Raw genomic sequence first — 20,575 nt, forward strand, 5'->3', positions numbered from 1 at the left:
AGATTTTGCACGAGTACTTTTTGTCTCTTCTTTCTCCTCCTTCGATGTTGAAAACGGTTTATCGGACAATCTGGTTACGGATTTTGATCTGCCTTTCTGTACAATACTTATTTCTGGGGAAACATCAGTTGAATCTATTATTATGATCTCTTGCGGCATTTCGCCGAGCTTTAATTTGGACTTGTCAATTTTTGTCACTGTTGGAGAACGAGACTCCTTCGATGCGCCTTTTTTTAGCGGCGGTTTGTCACCTTCTAATGATTTCGATTGCTTCTTGAAATCTTTTTTCAACTCGGACTTCATCTTCTTCATTCTCTTCGGAGAGACATCTTGCACAAAATGTTTATTCTCAACTTCCGGTGAGAGTAAGGTATCAATTGGCGCCTTCTCTTCCGCCAGCGATAAAGACTTTGATCTTATCGGTTCCGCGTGCGGCTTTAGCATAAAAGGAAAAAACTCAGGAACTTTAAGACTATCCAATTCTAAAGTAGGTTTTACAGGCACTTCGTCCAAAGGCAAATCGGCGACTGGATCCACGAAATCATCAAATCCTGTATCGATAATCTTTGGCCTCGATATTTTTGTAGTAGAATTTTTACTAACTTCTGAAAATTTCGATTCTATTCTTTCCAAAATACGTTTTGTTTTTTCAGGAATACTTGGCTTCTCTAATGTTTTCGGTTTTTCTGGAATCGGCGGTTTTTCTGATTTAATTAAAGTCGATATGTGAACTTCAGCTTTTACAGATTGTATGTCCTCTTTCTTTTGAGCATCGTCAGACAATTTGTTGACAACTCGTTTCGGGGAACGATCCCGTTCTCTAATTGTTGTTTGATCAATGCTTCTAACTTGGCCATCATTTATTTTCTCTTCAGCCTGTCCACTGCTAGGAATTTCGGGTAATGGTATCTTCTCAATGCTATCCTGCTTTTCTAAACTATTGTCCGGTGCTTTCAAACTGTCTTTCTCAATTTTAGCCTTGCGTTCGAGATTTTGCTTCATTTCCATGCCAACAATATCAGCAAAATTCAGAACAGTTTTTACTTTACCATCAGTCATTTTCGTAATATTAGTGGGACTTCTGGGCGCTCCATCAAAAGATTTCTTCTTTTGTATTACAGAAACAATAGTCACATTAGGATCAGTTGGCGACTTTTTGGGCGAACGTTTTTCGATGGCCGATATAATAGTGACATTCGGTTCCACTGGTGATAATTTTGAAGGTTTTCTGTCTAAACTAGAGGATTTCTTGTATGTGTAATCTTCAATGATAACTTCAGCTTTGTTTCTATCTAATGAGCCCTTTTGCAAGAACTTCTCGGGAGATTGAGTCTTCGCTTTTGAGGGACTTCTCTTGCTAGGTGATAAACTACAAATAATGCTCTTTGGATCTGTAGGTGAGAGTTTCGATGTTGGACTTAGAATACTTTTGGGCTTATCCGAGGGACTTAATATCGATTTCGGTCTTGTGATAGTAACTGTGTCGCTTTTCGATTTATCTGGAGATAATTTATTATTGGTTTTGTCCAGCGAAGAAAGCTTAGTCAGATCGAAATACGGTAGATCTGTTACCATTTTTAATGGTAACTTCGGTAAATCCTTAGCAAGACTCTTAACATTCCTCGAAGTTTTGCTACTATCTGACTCTGATTTTTCATCAGACGCCGTACCATTCATAACATGTCTTTTATGCAATATGTACGGAATATCAACGTTGGTTTTCTGTATTGCCGCACTGTCCGAGAATGGTTCCTCGTCGCCGGAATCGGCCGGAGTTAAGTCTATGGATTTTTGGTGCATCAGCACGTGACGCTTGCTATTGGATCCTAATCTTTGCCGCGCTGGATTCGGATCGCTCTTCGTACGTTCCACAGGCACATGTCCGGGTAATGTGGTCTCCTCGAAACCTAACACGACACCGCCAACAACCTTTGGCTCGTATTCGGCAAACACAGTTTTCGACTTCAAATTCTCCATTTCATGTGGCACACCAATAACGGTTTCCGTACGTGATTCAATACATAATTTTGCTTGTCGTTCGCGCTCTCGTCTTTCGTCATCCTTTCTCGCTTTTTCCAAACTCCTCCAGTCATCACGTTCCCGTGGTTTTTCTTCCAATTTGCCTTTTTCGGATTTGCTTCTGCTCTTCTTTTGATCCTTGTACTCCATTCTTTCGATATTTTTCCTACGTTCCATGCTATCAAAGTCCAAACACTCAAGACTCCTACCCTCCCGCGATTCCAAGCGTCCAAAATATTTTCGTTCACGCGAATCCAATTTTTCCAGACTCTTTCGTTCGGCACTCCTCGACTCAATCTTTCTCTCATAAATTCTTTCTCTTTGTTCGTAATGCTCTAAGGATTTTAAACGTTCGATCGCTCGCGGATCAAAATCGAACTTTTGAGAATCGAGTCTTTCTATGCTCATTCTTCGTTGTTCTTTAGGAGTCAACCGCTCAAATGGACTTCTATTGTCGGAATCGAACCGTTCTAAAGTATGTCTTTGACCGTAGTCAATAGAAGCGGCTCTGCTTTTCCTAGTTTCCCTAGAATCAATCCGTTCGATACTCCTCTCTCGACGCTCTCGCGTATTTGAAGGCCGATAATTGTTCCTCTCTTTGGGACTTTTTAGATATTCCATACTGCTATGCAGTCCTTGAGAATCTAAACGATCAACGCTTTTACCGCGCGATTCATAGAAATCACTGTAATAAAAGGCACTCTTTTCCCTCGAGTCTAGATTCTCGTAATTCCTCTCACGCATGTCAAGTCGTTCGATGCTTCTACGTAGCTCTCGCATATCGATCCGATCTATACCGCGACGACCATCTGATCTCCGTTCGTGTGAATCAAGTCGATCTAATGAATGACGTTCTCGCGAATCATTCTTGTCTATTCGTCTGCAATCCCTTAAGTAATCCCGCTTTCGGTCATCCCTTTCAATGTTTTTACGCTCTTTCAATAAAATTTTGTCGATCTTAATGTCAGTGTCTCTTGATTTCCTATCTCTAGATTTATGCCGACCTAGACTACCCGTTTCAACATATAATCGCGGCGGATGATCGTCAAGGCTAGCGATACTACGCGCTCTGGTCGTCCTACTCCTCACATTATCTATTACCATTCTACTTCCCTCAACCGGGCTCAGATCATCGTCTATTCGCGACTTGGGACGCATAATACCTTCGTCTCGCAAGATCTCTGAGTCTACATGAGTTATTTTATGCTTTGGCTTTAAATTCTTTAATTCATTCAGGACAGAAACTTTTTGCTTTTGCACTTGCATCACCACGGGATCTTTTCTGGCAGAATCTTGATGCGGAATATTCGTCTTAGACGGTTGTTCCACAGAATTGACATGTTTTGTTTCAAATTTGCGTTCTATTTGAGTACCTGTTCGTTGTATCCTAGATTCAGTAATCACGAAATCACTGTCTACTTTGGTTACAGCTGAGTAGCGATCAATGGATTTAATTTTAGAGTTCTTGAGATCAGTAAACGCGGATCTATATTGTTGTTTCTCTGAAGATTTTAGTGATCTGTGCTTGACAAAGGAATCGGTTTCAGAATCCATTTGGAACATCTCTTGTTCGATTCCTTCGTCACTCTGATCGGATATTGGTTCATGCTCATCGTGCGGACTAGAATACGATTCCGGATACTCAAATTCATGCTCGCGTTCCAAAAGCTCGTAAGAATCATGTGAGAGATCGTCGTGCGACAGATCTCCAGCGGGACCTGATTCCTCATGGCCCGATTCGGTAGACAACGACGACGTTCCCGGGTAGGAACTGCTGTAGACACGCTCGGGAACAGAATCGTGATCTAAGGAAGGTAACTTCGAACTAGCGGCGCTATATGAACGATTACTTTCGTCGTAACGTGTTATAGGATTATCTAATTCACCCTGGGAAGCCAATTGGAATGGATCTAATGGAAGGTCCGTTGTGATCTTGTCCCGCGGTCGCGCTTTACCAGAGTCCTCGAAACTAGAAGCGTACAACTCGCGACAACTAGCCGATCGTTGCCATGAGTACCTTGGCAGAGGTCGTGGTGGTGGGAATTCAGGGGGACTGCTGTTAGAGGGGCTGATACGACCTGTTGATGAAATCCGTTGCTGGTTGGTAGCCATCTGCCGCTGTGCTGGGACCTGGCTGGGGGTGGCTGGAGAATGTACGTCGATAGAGGTGAGCGTCCGAAACGATGTAGCTGTGTCTTCTCGACGGTGAATCCCTCCCATCGAGACACTCGTCACAGTCGTCGGAGAATCCAGTGTCATCGAACCGCATGACAGAGACAGAGCTGGTGTTGCCAGGGCTGAAAAAAATCACGCAATATAAATTCCCCTTTTCTACACATATGATATTATAAAATTTTTATATGTAATCGCATGTCTCGTGCGCCTTTGACTTATTAATTATAGTAATAAATATTTAATTAGTTCTGATATATAGGATGAGCAAAAAGTATCACAGTCAAGTATCTCATAAACAAGACCTTTAAAAAAAAAGTTTTATATAGAAATTGTATAATCTGAAGACAGTAAAGTCAATTTAAAAAATTATTGCAGAGAAAAATGGATTTATTGCGTGCATATGAGCATGCATATGATATTTTTACTTATTTTTATTCTTTGAATTTTTAATGTTAATGTTAATAAATTAGTCAACTTTTATATGTGCTATTCTGCTATCATCAATAACATTATTATACTATTTTGACACATATTCAGTATATATTATCATCGTATAATATATTATCTTTTAATCGTTAAATAATATAGATAAATTAGAACTTTTATTTTGAGGTTCCTGATCTCTCATTGCAGTCATATTGAATTTGTGACGATATAGACAGGATATGACACTTTGACAATTTAATTCTCTCGTTCGTATCATTTGCAAATAAGAGTAATTTTAGATAAAATAACACATAAGATATACTTTTAAAATATAGAATGCTATCTTTTTTCTTTGGTAACCAATACGTAACTATAAAATAACTGTGATATGAGGCCGATTTTTGTCTGTCACAAAGAAAAAAATATTCCTTTTATGTATAATTACTATATAATTTTATGTATAATTACTATATTTAGCATTCGTCGTATTTATAAATACGTCATAAGTTACAACACCAGGATACAATAAATGATTACGATATGGCACGGACGAAAAAATTGAATTGTTAATGAGTCATTTCTCATCTGTGACAGCACAAATTCAATGTGGCTGCAACGAAAGACTAGAAACCTTAAAAACTATTAATATTGCTTTCATACTTTTTAAGATATCAAAATTAATAAATATTTAATTATCTGGTTCTTTAAGTTTACAACTAATGTAATCGCATAAATATTCTGCCTTTGAGTCCTGAATAAACTGAAAGTCCTGACATATAGGATAAGCAAAAAGTATCGGAATAAAATATCTTATAAATAAAACATTAAAAAAATGTTTTATATAAAAATTATGATTTAAAAAGATAAATAACAGTAAAATCAATTTTTATAAATTAAAAAAAATTGTTTTAAATAAACTTTTTTACATAAAAGTTATCGCAATTTTTTAACAAATAAAAATTTTTTTGTTTCTTTATATAATATGATTTAATTACTCAGCATATAAAAATATGAGCACACACGCATGTACGCATGCACATACGCACGCATGCGTGCATGTCCACACGCGCGCACGCCCGTACGCACAAAAACATGCACGCACGCGTGCAAATAATTATTCTTATAAACATAATAAATGTTATAATAAGGCACAAAATCCGTTTACAAATTATCTATTTAATATATGCTATTCTACTCTACTATTACAATACTTTAAATATGATACGATGAAAGGAAATAAGACTAGAAACAGGTGAACAGAAGTAAAGAGCCAAAGGACAAAGAAATTAAAAATAAAGCGTTTGTTGGAGGTTGGTATCGGTCATGGTACATACCAGGATCGCCGAGGGGCAGGAGGGGGTGGGCAGAGATGCTGGAGCTGCCCATAAGGGAGCTGCTTGGAGTGGCCCCACGAAAGCCTCCCCCCTCCGAGCCCTGCAATGCCCTACCACCGCTAGTCTGCCGGAACGAATTGGACCTGTGAGCAAGAGAGAGTCAAGTTCAGCATCAGACTTAGGCTATCAAATGCCAAGCCTGTGTTTGAAGAACTAGCTTATCTCTTTTTTCTTTTCTGTTATCGTCAATGATCGTTATTAATAGGGAAAACAAAACAAAACACGCTTCTTGACTAACTGATGCTACGATACAAGGATTTACGTGATGATTTGATTTTCCTATCCACCAATTCACATCTTAAAATACGATGTGATAAACAAAAAAATTATTTCTGATACGATACACGGTCAGCATCGCCGATTTTTTTCACTGCAGTTATTGTTGTCGATTTGTCATTATTTTCTATATTTTTTTCTAGATTTATAATTGAATAGTGTAATAAGTAATGTCACTCAAAAAGGTTCAAATGTACAGCCGTGAATGTAAATATTTAGGGCAAGAGAAAATGTGTAATGCATGTTGCATAAAAAATCAATCAATCAAAATCCTATATTTTTTTCTCTATATAAAATAGAAATAAAGACTTTTGATTCATTAATTTTCTTATGCGTTATGCAAAAATCAGTGCTTCCACTATTTATCTTTAAGTATTCCAAAAAATATGAAGAAGTAATTCCTAATTCGATGCCTCATATTAATTCAAGACGAAAACTTCATATACTTAATATAAAAATCCGAAGACAAAAATCTGAAACACCTTACAAGAAGATGATGACAATTGTAATACAAAATGAAATGAAACATAGTATATCCGAAAAGGGGTGTTGAGTACATAAAAAGTGAAAAAGAATTTAGAGTAAATAAACCTTAATTTTAGAGAAATTTACAATTAAAGTTTGGCAGTCTCCCAAATCACAAAACGTGGTGGCTAAATAGATTAAACTATGCGCATATATTTTGTTATTTATGATTGACTTTAGTTTAAAACCTAGTCTCAAAAGTTTTGTGTAATTATATTTTATAATCTGTGCTACTACGTTATTTTATAATCTTTTTGTAGCCAAAATACAATAATTCATATTTGTTTTGTGTGTCTTAGAAGATAAATAATTTAATCAATGTAGCAGCAATAAATTAACAAATAATTAAAAAAAACAATATAGAATTCAACGTTAAAAAATTACTCACACTTTAGCATTCAATATTACTACGTTCTCAATAGTGTCTTTTAATATATTCAATGTTGTGGGTATCATTAAAAATTGTTTCGGATATATAGTAATAAGTATATGGTCATATGAAGTTTTTATCTTGAATTAATATAAAAAGTTATTCCTTAAAATTTTTCTAGAATACCCTATAGATCACCCTGTAAACACAACAAATTATCACAAATCGTGTAAGATGTCGAGTGCAATGAAGAACTACGTACTTCCATTGAATTTGGGAATAGAAAAAGACAGTCATTATTTTTTATAAAATATAAAATTGTAAAAAAGGGCTGTCTTCTACTTTCAAAATACCATATAGAATATACTTCATAAGGACATTAATCAATATGGAAAATTTTATTTGCGTCTTTGCAAATATAGTCATACGTGCAGTAATTATATGACAAGAAAAATATCTTGCGTATTTCAAAGCATAAATAAATATAAAAAGTGCATTTTCAAAATAAATATATCTAACGTCATATTTAGATTTGCATTCAACATTTACTATCGTAACTGTTCAAAGATAATCAAAAATTTATATATTTTTTATCATTTTTATGTGTTTCATGATTATTACTCTTAAGTTGGAAAAAATCTAGAAGAAACAAAATATTTAAGATTATTTTAATCTTTTTAGCAAAAGTCCGATATCAATATATAGAAATGTATGTAATATTTAATTTATTTATAAATATATTTGTCATGTGCATTATATCAGGCCTTTTAAAAAATTGGTTTTAATGTATCAAGGCATTTCTCAACCGTGCATCGATATAGCACAACAAATAAAAATTTATCGACGATATGTACAAGAATAATAATTTTCTTTTCTCTCTTCGATTGTATTATATACAAACTATCTTCTATTTAGAAAATAATCTATTGTTACAGACAAATATAATTTTGTTGGGTGGAATTATTAGGGCAGTAAAAACATATTTTAATATGTTTCTATGTATTATTAGATATAACAATATAAATAATTAGTGATCACGCTATTGAAAGAGGGTACACTCATCATTCGGGTTTATCGTGCCTGATGGTGAGCCTGACTCCCCGCCACCTCTGTCCGAGCAGGCAACACTGACAAACGGAAATATAAAAATGGATATGATAAACAGTTTCCGCTATTTGGAAATTTGGAAATTGGAAACGTTTGGATACACACGCACGCACGTACACACATGTGTACACACACACGCGCGCGCGCGTGTACATGTATGTATGTATACATACAAATATTAATTTGTATCCTGGCAAAAGCAAGACCGTGCCACCTCCTATCTTACTCAATTTGGTGCTTACGTCAAAATTTCAATGATACAAACCAACATTAGGAAAACAATAGATAATAATTTGCATGCACTACCTACATATTACAAGGGTATCCAAGAATTCTTTTAATTATACAACCATTTCTTAATTGCTTAAAAAACTCTTACCTTTGAAATGTTTGTCTCTTCACATAATTATCTCGAACAAACTCAACAATTTGTTTCTGTGTTTTACCGCTATACCTGGTAATATATAAATGCATAGCAATGTAGAGATATTCATAATTATCCAAATTCTAAAAAAAATACTATATATTTTTTAATGAACTTATACACAATTATAATTTCAAAACGAAATATGTAAATATATAAAATATTTAATCCAATATACATTAAAATTTTTATAATTTTGAAAGATTGAGCATTAACTTTTTTTAAAAATATAGAGATTTTTCGTTTAAAATTTAACTTTATGCTAATCAGGCTAAATTTTCTCTAGAATTTGCTAAAATCATAGTAATTATGGGACAATATAAACTTTAAGGAATTTTACTATAATTTTAATAAATGTACTAAAATTATAGTAAAATAATTGAATAAAATTGATGAAAATTTTAGTAAACTTTATTAAATTATACTAAATTTATTAAAATTATATTAAAATTCTTCAAGATCTATATTATCCTATAATTACAATACAATAATTTTGAGAATAAATTCTAAAAAAAAATTTCCTTGTATATAGCAATATTTTTGGAGCTAATTTAACATACCTGAACGATGACCCACGGCTAAGCACTCTAGCCTTTTGTCTTGCGACTCTCTTAACTACAGAGCAACGGAAGAAACCATGATTTTCTACACACTTTTTCCAAAAGTTTTTACACTCATTACGTCCCTCAAAGAAAAATTCAACCGTATCCTTATAATAACCCTATAAGTAACAAAAAAAAACAAAAAACAATAGATACATAAATACATAAGTGATAGAGACAAACATTATTCACAAATATGTGAATAATATTAACAAATAATATTTAACAAAATACTCACATAACCCTCAGGATGTAATTTGATTAAAAAACGTTTTCGTTTAAAACTGATTTTTCTGATTTTGGCCCAACTAAATGTATTTATCTTAGTATAATTTTGAAAAACTACAATGCCCATATGCGCCACTGCGAGATTCAATGGAACATTTTCGTGATCCTAGTATAAAAACAAGATAGATGTTATATACAGAAGTATTAAAAAATACTAGAGTATAATTTAATATTGCCTACCTTAGCTGGATGCATTTTCATCCCATACAGTTCACAACGTCGAGCTGTTTCTAAGAGATTGAGATCTGCCTCTGCAGGAGATTGACTCCTGTTAACATTAAAATTTTATATACATATATATGTACACACACCCAACACCTTAATAGAAAATTATTTAACACATTCTGTGTGTAGATTTCTGAAGATTTGCACTAAACTTTTTGTTAACTACTTAATATTTTAATTTTAAAAAATTAAAATATTTTTTAATACCATAGGTAAATACATAATTATATAATAATGTACGAGGATCGTACTAAAAGTTTTATACAATAAAAATTTAATATAATAAATAAATCATAAAATTGATTGGACATGTTAATAAAAATATTATATATATTTCTTACGCATGTTTCTTGTGATTCTCCATAATACGTCGTTCGAACTCTTGATCCTGATGAGGCACAAACTTATATGTTGACAAATATGTATGATCTGGATAGTCTTCTATCACATAATCCCCACATTCAGCTATAAACAAAAAAATAATGATCAAAGTAATAGATTGTAAAATATTTATTAAACACAACTACAATAAAAGTATATTACAAGACGATTAACACATTAATATAATTTGTTAAGCTTTAATTAAAAATAAATATAATACTAGAAATAAAAATATAATAATTACCCTGAACAATATAACTGGCCATTAAGGCTGCTGTGTTATCATTGCATTGTAGTAAACCTTGAGCTAAATCCCGTTTGATTTGCAGACAGAATAAATATCTCGTAAATTCTTCTTCAAGTTGTGCAGGATCCGGCGTATAAAATTTAACACAAAACCTCAAAAGTGGATCAATAAGAGACAAACCAACTTGCCTACACATCGGTTTCTCTAAATCCAACCAATACTGTAAATATTAAAGTATTTAATTTTCTCGTTCACTAAACAATATTTACAATAAAAATCAATCTTACTTTTGTAAAATTTGAATCTTGATATTCAAGACCAAAGTAATCCGCTTCTAAAAGGTGCAATTGCCTACAAACTTGATCAAACAATAATCTGCCTAGTGCTTTGGCCTGAAATTTTTTAATAATAAAATTTTTTAATAATAAAATTTATGTGATATATCATAAGTTTTGAATAATTAACATATAAACTTCACAAGATGTTTTCAATCATTGAAAAAATTATTGATTGCATATTAAAAAGTGCATTTTAATTAGTACAAAAACAAACAATTGCATTCTGAACAAAAGATGTTTACGTAAAAACTACTACTATAATGCCGAAACCGATGTTGAATAGGTTTATATCAATTTATTTTACATCAATTTGTAGAACTAAACAATCGATAATATCAAAGAATAAGAAAAAATCTATTTAGTCTTCGGTAGTGATTTTCTTGTAAAAATCTTTCATTCATACAATATATAATACAATTTATTTACACCAATTAAAATTTGCTTTCTAATAAATATATACAGAGATCAAAATAAAGATTTAACTTGGAAAATTTTTTGTAGATAAAGAAACAGATAGGGATCATCTTTATTCCTTTGTGAACATTATGCTTTCTCTATTTGACATTAAAATTTTTTATTAAAAAATAATATAAAATCACTGTACACACACAAGTTTTTTAAAATCATATTTTAAGAAACGCATAATTACTATAACTTACAAACGATTCGATTAATTGACTCGCAATTTTAAACACTTTTCGTAGAAAATTAGTAATTACTGAAAATTAGTAATTAATTAGTATTAAACTTTTTTTTACAACGTGTAGTATTTTTGTCGTAACCAAAAATAAGCAAACATCTATAATGAAAAATCGTTATATTGACTTTGAATAGTTGCTACTTTATTCAAATGTAATATTTCAGAAAACGACGTCAAGCTCTAGATCTATATTTCAACTTTATAAAACTTATTGAAGAATGAAGAATTGTTCTTTATTATTCTTATGCATTTTATTTTTTTTATTTCTATGGAAACAGAAGTGTCACTGTAAATGCTATTGATTTGTAAAAAACCATAGCATTTCACATTATTTTTAAATAAAATTTTTAAATGTCAAATAAAGAAAAATATAATCCTTTCTATGTAATTATAAATACTATTTCCATATTTTTTTCGTTTTTTACAAAAATTTTGCAAGTCAGTTCTTATTTTGACCCATGTATGTATATATCTCCTTAATTTGCAATAAAAAATTTTTAACCATGAGGACATCTCATTATATTTCTTAATTAGTTGTTAAATTATCAAATGTCGATATCTCTTTACTGTTATATATTTATAAATAATTGTCGTACAAAATGTGTCAATTAAAGTCATCGAATGTTGTAAATGTAACAAAATCTTAATTTACAGTAAAAAGATTTTTACGGTAAATAGCCAAGATGCTGGAACAAAATTAATCTCTGAAGAAATAATAAGCAACACGTTGCAAGCATTGTAAATAAATAATCAATAAATAAGTATACATATTTCACACACATTCAAGGAGATCCCCCATTTGATACATTATATGCTCCAATAGCTCATTCTTCTGGAAATATATGCACACACACTATATAGCATGTATAGCAAATGGTTTATCAATATAATAATACATATTATAAGCTAATAAAAATTTTTAAATCTAAATAACAAAATCTCATTTACTAAGATTAGTTTTAAAATTCTTTTGAATGTTTTTAAAAGATTGTAGAACAAGTTTATCTATGCTTCATATAAATACATAATCATTATATAAAAACTTTGTAACATGAAAAAGAAATAGAGAAATTTTTAAAAAAATATTTTAAAATAATAGAACAAGAAAGTAAAAACCTCTCTTGTGCATCAGAATTTTAAGTTAAAGGATAGTGAGAAAATTCTAAGAGGCTTTGTAATCAATGACTCTTGACCTGGATATATAAAGTATGTAGTTTAACATATCTATAACAAAAAGATAATAAAACTGATGTGTTTGCAAATTTTTTGATTATACAAAAAATAGAAACAATTATAAGTTCATGTTATATAAAAGTAATGATAAGAAATAAGTTAAATAATACATACTTTATGAAAATTAGATTATATCGAAGAGAAAGATACGATCTTTCGGATGTAAATTATTTAATAGTGTTTTAATAGATAAAATACGCACAGATTGACACGCACAGGCATGTAACACTTGTGAATGCAATAATAGAGGAACACACGTTCAATTGCCGTATAATGTAGAATTATGAAGGTACAATAAGATATTCAAGCATCATTCAATGTCACTTGACAACATTTATTCTCGCGGTAGTCTCTGTAGGGCGCAAGAAGTCGCCTTTATAAATAATAGATGGCAAACATTTCCACATACAGTTTACGTATTTGATAAAAAGTGCACACGAAGGTCTTGCACAAAAACGTATTATGCCACATGAAGAAGCAAGAGCGCAGAATATTCTTAACTTGTATTTATTTATGGATTCTATCGTGACCTTAGACAAAAACTTTTGTTTTCTTTTCTATAAAGGGTACTGTAAGAAGTAAATTACTTTACACCTTCATCACACTAAAGCTTTTAATTAATGAAAGGAATTGTTAAATTATTTGAGCTTAATAATATATAATTAATGCATAATGTGTCTTATTGTTAGCATGTAGTTGGTTAACAAACACGAGGATGTTATTTGAAATAAGTTGAGGATAGAATAAATCTTTTACCTGCACTTGAAACATTGTAATAGAGTCATCTAACATCTGTACACGAACCGCCAGCATCTTTCCACCTCTTCGTGGTGTTGCAGGGGGTGTTCTACTACCTCCGTCTACACCAGCTGGCGTCGAATGACTGTGGGGCATTTTCGAGCCGGCTCCCTTCATGCCAAAACTGTCTATATCATTCATTTTGGTCATTTGTTACTCTGCTTTACGGAGCAATCATTTAATGCGTACTTTCTTAAAATAAACAATTAATATGTTTATATTATGTCATCATCTGTAACAAGAAAATTATGACAGGTAATTAATACTTCATAATTAAAAAAAATTATCTTAGACAACACTGAGGGAAGTTACAATGTACAACTAGCTACAAAGAAACAATATTGAGATTATGAGAATGATGAACATAAGTGAGCTTATTGGAATCAAAAGACTTAATTATACACTGAAAAAAAGATGCAATATATCCAATAAGATATGTAGTTGTGAGCTGCCAACTACAGATATACTCAATACAATAATATATGCTATTGCAGTATCAACATTGTACTTTCATTAACAGTAAATATTATTGTATTAAGTATTTTATGTAGTTGGCAGCCCGCAATTACATATGTTATTGGCTATATTACTTTTTTTCTGTGTATAAACAAGAAGAAAATAATCATAGGAAGTTACACAAGAAAATCAAATTTTAAAAAATGGAAATAATATAATATGATATTTGAAAAACAAACAAAATCAGTCTTTCCAATATCGAAACAGCACTGTTATCGTAACTCGCACTGTGTTTCCAGGTAAAAAGACACAGAGATTCAAAGTAAAAGAACAGAAACCTCCAAGCCAATTTTATCCCGAGTCTCGCAAAGCGGAGCAACACAAGAGTCTCGCCTCCATTTCCGACATGCTGCTCCACTTTCGGCTGTCATCGTATACGTGTCTCTCTTTAAAAGCGCATCGATTCATTTTCACGACACAAGATACACGCGAGTGTCACGGATACGCGAGACAGGACGTATACCTTCGTAACGGGTTTGCCGCCATTATCTACCTAATCGTCATGGAGAATGACGGTGAGCGATATTTACATAACGTGTTCCGTGATGAATCGTGTTATTATTAATCACGTGGGTTCCTTCGTGTCATTTTTTCTTTTGGATGATTGCGAGTTATGCACGCGTGATAATGACCATCCAACACAAGATTTTGAGCAAGCAAATCGAAATGAAAGACAAAAGTAAAAAGACACCTCTCTCCAGACAACATTATATAAAATTGAGATATAAGACGTCTTAAAAATGTTACTGAAATATTATATCGTATTTTATAGAATCACATCATAACACATCCTAAAGATATCTCTTTAATTCCTTGTTGTATATGTATAGTATATAAGTGCCGTATATGATAATCCACCAATTACTTCACAGTTTCCATATATTTTACAATTAATTTACTTAACATATTTCATTTTATTATGTTCATGAGACTTGTATAAGTGTGTAAATAACATAAATATGTAATTTTTCCTTTTTTTGAAATACCATTGATTCTAAATTCATCTATTTCTCTTTTCTATATATGAAAGGAGGGTGTTAAAAAAAAAGTGTCAATTTTCGCCGCCTTATAAAAAGTAAATAAACTTAAAAAAATTGTTGTTTCGGTGCCTGCAGCACCACTGTATATCGAAAATCACAATTATCGTGATGTCAATAAATCCGACGGTACAATAAATTTGAAAAAACCCTTGAATTTTATTGTGACTAAGGACTAATTACACTTCCCATGCATTCTATGCTGAAATATTCGAATAAGTTTTTTTGTTTAGTTTTAGTAAATTATGGTAAAAATATATTAAAATGCACTTTGAGATTTTAACTTACAAACTGTATTTACATACATGAACATGTGTATATGTAATCACACCACACACACACACACACACACACACACACACACACACACACACACACACACACACACACACACACACACACACACACACACACACACACACACACACAAATATTTTTTCTTTTTTTGTCATTTTTAAGCTTAAATTAAATATTCTATTATTTACTCTTGTATTAAGACTTTAAACGTAAAAAAAAAAGGTTTGTAATTCTATAAAGCTAATTCAGAGATGTCGATAATTCCCCTAATATCGATAATTCCATCAGTTCCGATTATAAGATGATAATGACAGACTGAAAAATTTTTGAATACATACTTTATTTACATATTTTCTTTATACCTTTTCCTTTATATTATAAATTATAAATTACAACTCAGCAAAAGATTATTAATACATCATTACAATAATAGTTTGCAATCATTTATAACATATAACGTTTTCAATTATGTAATTTTTAATTGTTGAATTGTACAACGCTATTATAATAAATATCTGATAAATAATTAAAAATATTTCTACACTGTAATTTTTATGTTTAAGAATATTGAGTAATAAAGTAACTATTCAAAACATTTATAAAATGTCATAATGTCCATAAAATTCACATAAAATCAATATTTTAAAAAATTGATTTAATGTTCCTTGCTTAATAAAAAAACATCTATCCACAGTTTGTTATAATTACATACAGTGGAACCCCGCGTTAGCGGACTGTTCGGGGCTCTGGTCCGCTAACGCGGGGTTATCTCCTATTGCTTGGTTTCACTCCCACTCCGTGAAATTCAGGGACGTAACGGTATTGCCATCTAACCAGTTAATGTTTACGCTTAAGACTAAATGTATTCGATCATAAAATTGCAAGCAGAGCGTCTCAGATTAAGTCAATCGTATCTATAGCCGTCCGAAAAACTCACATCTCGTACCTTTAAATTATATTCCCAAATATTTTATATTCCCTACACTTCTAATTTATTATTATTTTCTAACATATAATTTATAAATAAAATATTATCAAATTAGAAATCCAGCTTTGATTGCAATCGGTGTTCCTTTTTTTATGTGATTGCATTAAACAATTTATTTTAAATTAGTGTTGGCTATTTTATTTACATGTGCGTGAATTTTTCAAATAAAAATTTATATAAAAATATATTTTTATTTATATTACACGAATAATATTTTGAAACAATTTTTTGAGACAATTTTTAATAACCATGTAGACAAAATAATATATAAATTCTTAAATTTAAAAAAATATTAGCCATTTCTTAATCTTAAATGAATTAATTACACATTAAAATCTTGCACAAATCTTTAAGAATACGTCGTAACTGCTTACATACTACGTGACTGCATTGCTATCCCCACACACGCTACTCATGGGCCGAGTGCATATGGAGGGGATAATTTCCGCTAACGCGGAGTACGTTAACGCGGGGTTCCACTGTATATAATAAGCAAAAAAGCAGAACTTTAAATATTTTATTAATATTAATTAATTTATATTTTTATTAGTATATATTTTTTAATGTGTTAAATATTATTAATATAATATTTAAAAGAATAACAGAAAAATTGTTCCAGATGCAATTCTGCATATTTAAAAACCATTAAAAACTTTCGCATATGAATATATGTTTAAACCGTTTTCTGCATTTAGTAATTAGCACACAATGTTTCATTGCATTTAATATTTTTTTTATTACTAATATATTTTTATAGGATCTTCTATATTTTTAATGTCAAAACATAATGCAACACACTCTGCATCGATATACATATAATGGAGCGACTTCTCGCAAATATCACGCGTTTTTCCGATTTGAACTTAAATTTTTATGTATTTCTAAGTATTTGTTATGTAACGTAATTTTAATTACCATAATCAACTATCTTTTTCAAAAAATTATAAAAAATGACATTTATTTTACTATTTTTCCCGAACAAATACAGACCTTTTCATAAGTTATTCCACATGCTATTTCGCATAAGTAAACATCAGTAAAAAAAAACCAGTAAAACTGTGAACTTATATTTTTATTTAAAAAATACATTTTATTTAGAAATATATTTTAACTATACTATTTTAACTATGTTTTATCTTTCTGAGAATAACTATTGAACTGACCTATGTGTGTATATATATTCGAATATGTATTGATCAAGTGTTCATGGATCATGATGAAGTGTTAATTCTTATACGATCTTCGAGATCAAGCAACGTTGATGCTAATTAAAGTTAGATGACCGCTTTTATAACCGCATGGATGACCGCAAAAGTTTAGCAATATTAGGTGTGACATGGCTTGAGTGGCCACGCTTGGAGAATAATCGCAAAAGTTAATCGACATTAAATTGTAAGGAAGTGCAAATCTGGGGGAACAGTGTAAATTTTTTCAGTTTTCTTATTAGTATATCTATATAATTATATATAATTATGCATAATTATACATGAACATTATTAATATATAATTTTATGTCATTATATTAAAGTTGTATATGAAATTATATATGAAAATATTTTTATGGAATCTCTATATGCAAATACAGATACAGAAATGAAAATGTATATATACAAATATTTGAATACTTGAAGGTCGGTATAGTCAAATCTTATTTCAAAAATCGTCTTAAGATACTAATACGACTAATCGCTTAACCGAATTAAAACAGAAATATTTTATAAAAGGAAAATGATTAATAGCTTCTTTCTTGTCTGATAAATAAAAGAAAATCTCCATACCGATAGCATTATATCAGTTATAGTTGTTTCTACATAGACTGGTAGCGAGATTCAGCAACTCTTAGAGCCGGTTGTTTCAACTTCTTGATAAAATTACCTATCAGGTAAGCATGTGTCTATTTTCATTTCTTTTCTTAAATAAATAAAGACGAACATATATTTATCTGATAGGTAAGTTCTTTACCAAGAAGTTGGAACAACCGGCTCCAAATGATTGTATCATACTGTCATTATGTAGTTATTATTTAAAAAAGATTGTGCAATGATATTGATACTGTCGTTAAGAGTTACAGAATCACGTTATTGATCTTTTAAAACATTTAAAGAATTGGTCAAAAAATAGCAAAAAACCTGAAATTAGAAAAAAGAAAACCAATTTCAAATTTAATAAATCTTATTTGGTTGATCAAAATTTAATCTCAATTTTAATCTTTAATCTGGTTACGATATTAAGGAAATCCTAAAGTCATCTTATACAGATATTATTTTTATAAATTTGGCAAAATCCTTTTTCGAAAATTAAAGTACATATATGCATCAAAATTCATGTACTGGATGCACTTCATAGCGAGAACGGAAGCTTCCATTCAGATATTTTCTTCTTATTATTTTTTAGACTAATTTGATGTCTGGATATGTAAACAAAGAAACAATATCGAGTTCTAGAATTAGATTTATACATCTAATTAAATACGAAAAACTTATACATTTTGTATGTATGCATTTAAGATTGATATACTGCTCAAATATTATAGGACATCCTATGAATATTCATTTTGTGCCAATTTCATGTTTGTACGTCCATAAAAAATAGACGTTCATCATTTGATTTTAAATGTACATGAATGGCTAATATTTGAACATCCACAAGATATCTAGCCTTGAGTATGTGTTCATATTATTGATTTTTATATTTAAAATGGTTGTAAGTACTGTCTTGACAGATCATAAACCAATTACAGTGTTGTATTAGCATCTTAAAATTTTAAACATTATTTAATACTAATTTCCAATACACACGATAATTTTCTGGATTCTTACACAATGGATTATTCATGTCCATCATTCGTTTTCATCACTTTTTTACAAGTATAATAAAAAATTATTAAATAACTCTTACATATATTGTTCTTTACATCTTTAGAAAATATATGGTTGTGTTAAAAAAAGAAATTATATAGAAATTTATATAATTTAAAAGAAGAAATGATATAAATGACCTATCTCATGTGTAAATATGTGTGCGTGTCATCTGTGTTTATAATTTACACACACACACACACACACACACACACACACACACACACAAATCAACTAAGCCCTATGATTAAAATATTGATTTGATATGTTTCATTTATTAAGTTTTATGATAAATATCAAAATTAATTTTTCATTTCAGATTTATTATGATTTATGGATTCTTTTTCTTTATTTTTTAATATTTATTTCAGCAATAATTATGAACAATAAGGCATAAAAAGTTATTTCCATTTGAGATCTTGTTAGGCCCATTTAAGGTCCTTTTTCATTAATGAACGTTCCGATACCCAAATTCAGATGTCCAATTTAATAGATATCCATGTGCTAACTGAATAATAGTTAATGTACTAGTATAATGTATCATTATTAATATTTCGTAAATTATGTATTTAAATCATATCCCAAACAACACAAAGTGTAAAATTATCAAAACGTCTTTTAGCTAGTCCAATTTTAGATGTATGTTGCTGCTGTAGTGTGTGTATGTGTGTGTGTGTGTGTGTGTGTGTGTGTGTGTGTGTGTGTTTTATTTAGTTGGTAAAACTTAGGATGTTTTTAAGACATCTTATATCCCAATGGTTATCGTGTACCAATTGACTCACACAGCACACTTTATCTACGATTCCCTAAGAACATCTTTAAATCCACATTGTATAGGAGTCTGTAATGAGAATTGAACGAGAGGGAATAGAAAGATGGAATGTCTTAATGCATGGACTCAATCGTTTCCTCCAATTGACTTTGCTTTCGCCTCGCTTCGCGCGTACGGGTGCGTTTACGTGCGTGGTCGTCATAATTGTGAACTCCTCGATACAGCGCGGCGTACCGAAAATAGAAGTTGATAGGTCGTATTGTAATCGCAATCGTCATCGTGAAGGAGGCTTCAAATGCCATTCGAGTGCTCAGCGAGAAGTCGAGATACATATATACTTTAAAGACAAAATATATATTTCAAAGCAAAAATAGGAAAAAGGAAAAGATAAGAAAGACGAGAAAAAGAAAGGATCGGTTAGTCGATGTATTCGTACGTACGTCTGTCGGGCCGTCACCAATGCGCTCCACTGCTAATACCAGCACGCCTCGACACACGCCGACACGCGTCAATCAGAGTTCATTGATCACCGAGGCACCAGCCGCACTACCGACCGCTTCCGTCAACTGCTACCTACCG

At 31.2% G+C, this 20,575-nt stretch overlaps 1 protein-coding gene across 5 annotated transcripts in view; it reads right to left on the reverse strand.

The window, feature by feature from the left end:
• The window catches only part of LOC105831644 (FERM, ARHGEF and pleckstrin domain-containing protein 1), a 55,361-nt gene extending 34,786 nt beyond the window's left edge, over positions 1-20,575 (reverse strand). For 3 of the 5 annotated variants that reach the window (XR_003626347.2, XM_012671901.3, XM_012671904.3), the window contains exons 1-11: positions 20,437-20,575; positions 13,487-13,760; positions 10,747-10,851; positions 10,457-10,679; positions 10,173-10,296; positions 9,787-9,874; positions 9,557-9,712; positions 9,277-9,437; positions 8,672-8,746; positions 5,955-6,097; positions 4,098-4,316 (exon numbers count right to left, since the gene is read on the reverse strand). Coding sequence is in view for 4 of the 5 variants with exons in the window: in XM_012671901.3 (XP_012527355.1) it covers positions 4,098-4,316; positions 5,955-6,097; positions 8,672-8,746; positions 9,277-9,437; positions 9,557-9,712; positions 9,787-9,874; positions 10,173-10,296; positions 10,457-10,679; positions 10,747-10,851; positions 13,487-13,678 (1,486 nt within the window). In the remaining variant the exon portion in view is untranslated. Of the gene's footprint in view, positions 1-4,036; positions 4,317-5,954; positions 6,098-8,671; positions 8,747-9,276; positions 9,438-9,556; positions 9,713-9,786; positions 9,875-10,172; positions 10,297-10,456; positions 10,680-10,746; positions 10,852-13,486; positions 13,761-20,436 lie in introns of all 5 variants that reach the window. The other 2 variants (XM_036285073.1, XM_028192759.2) reach the window with 1 other exon arrangement.

Source organism: Monomorium pharaonis, chromosome 3 (genome assembly GCF_013373865.1).
Source record: "Monomorium pharaonis isolate MP-MQ-018 chromosome 3, ASM1337386v2, whole genome shotgun sequence".
NCBI lineage: Eukaryota > Metazoa > Arthropoda > Insecta > Hymenoptera > Formicidae > Monomorium > Monomorium pharaonis.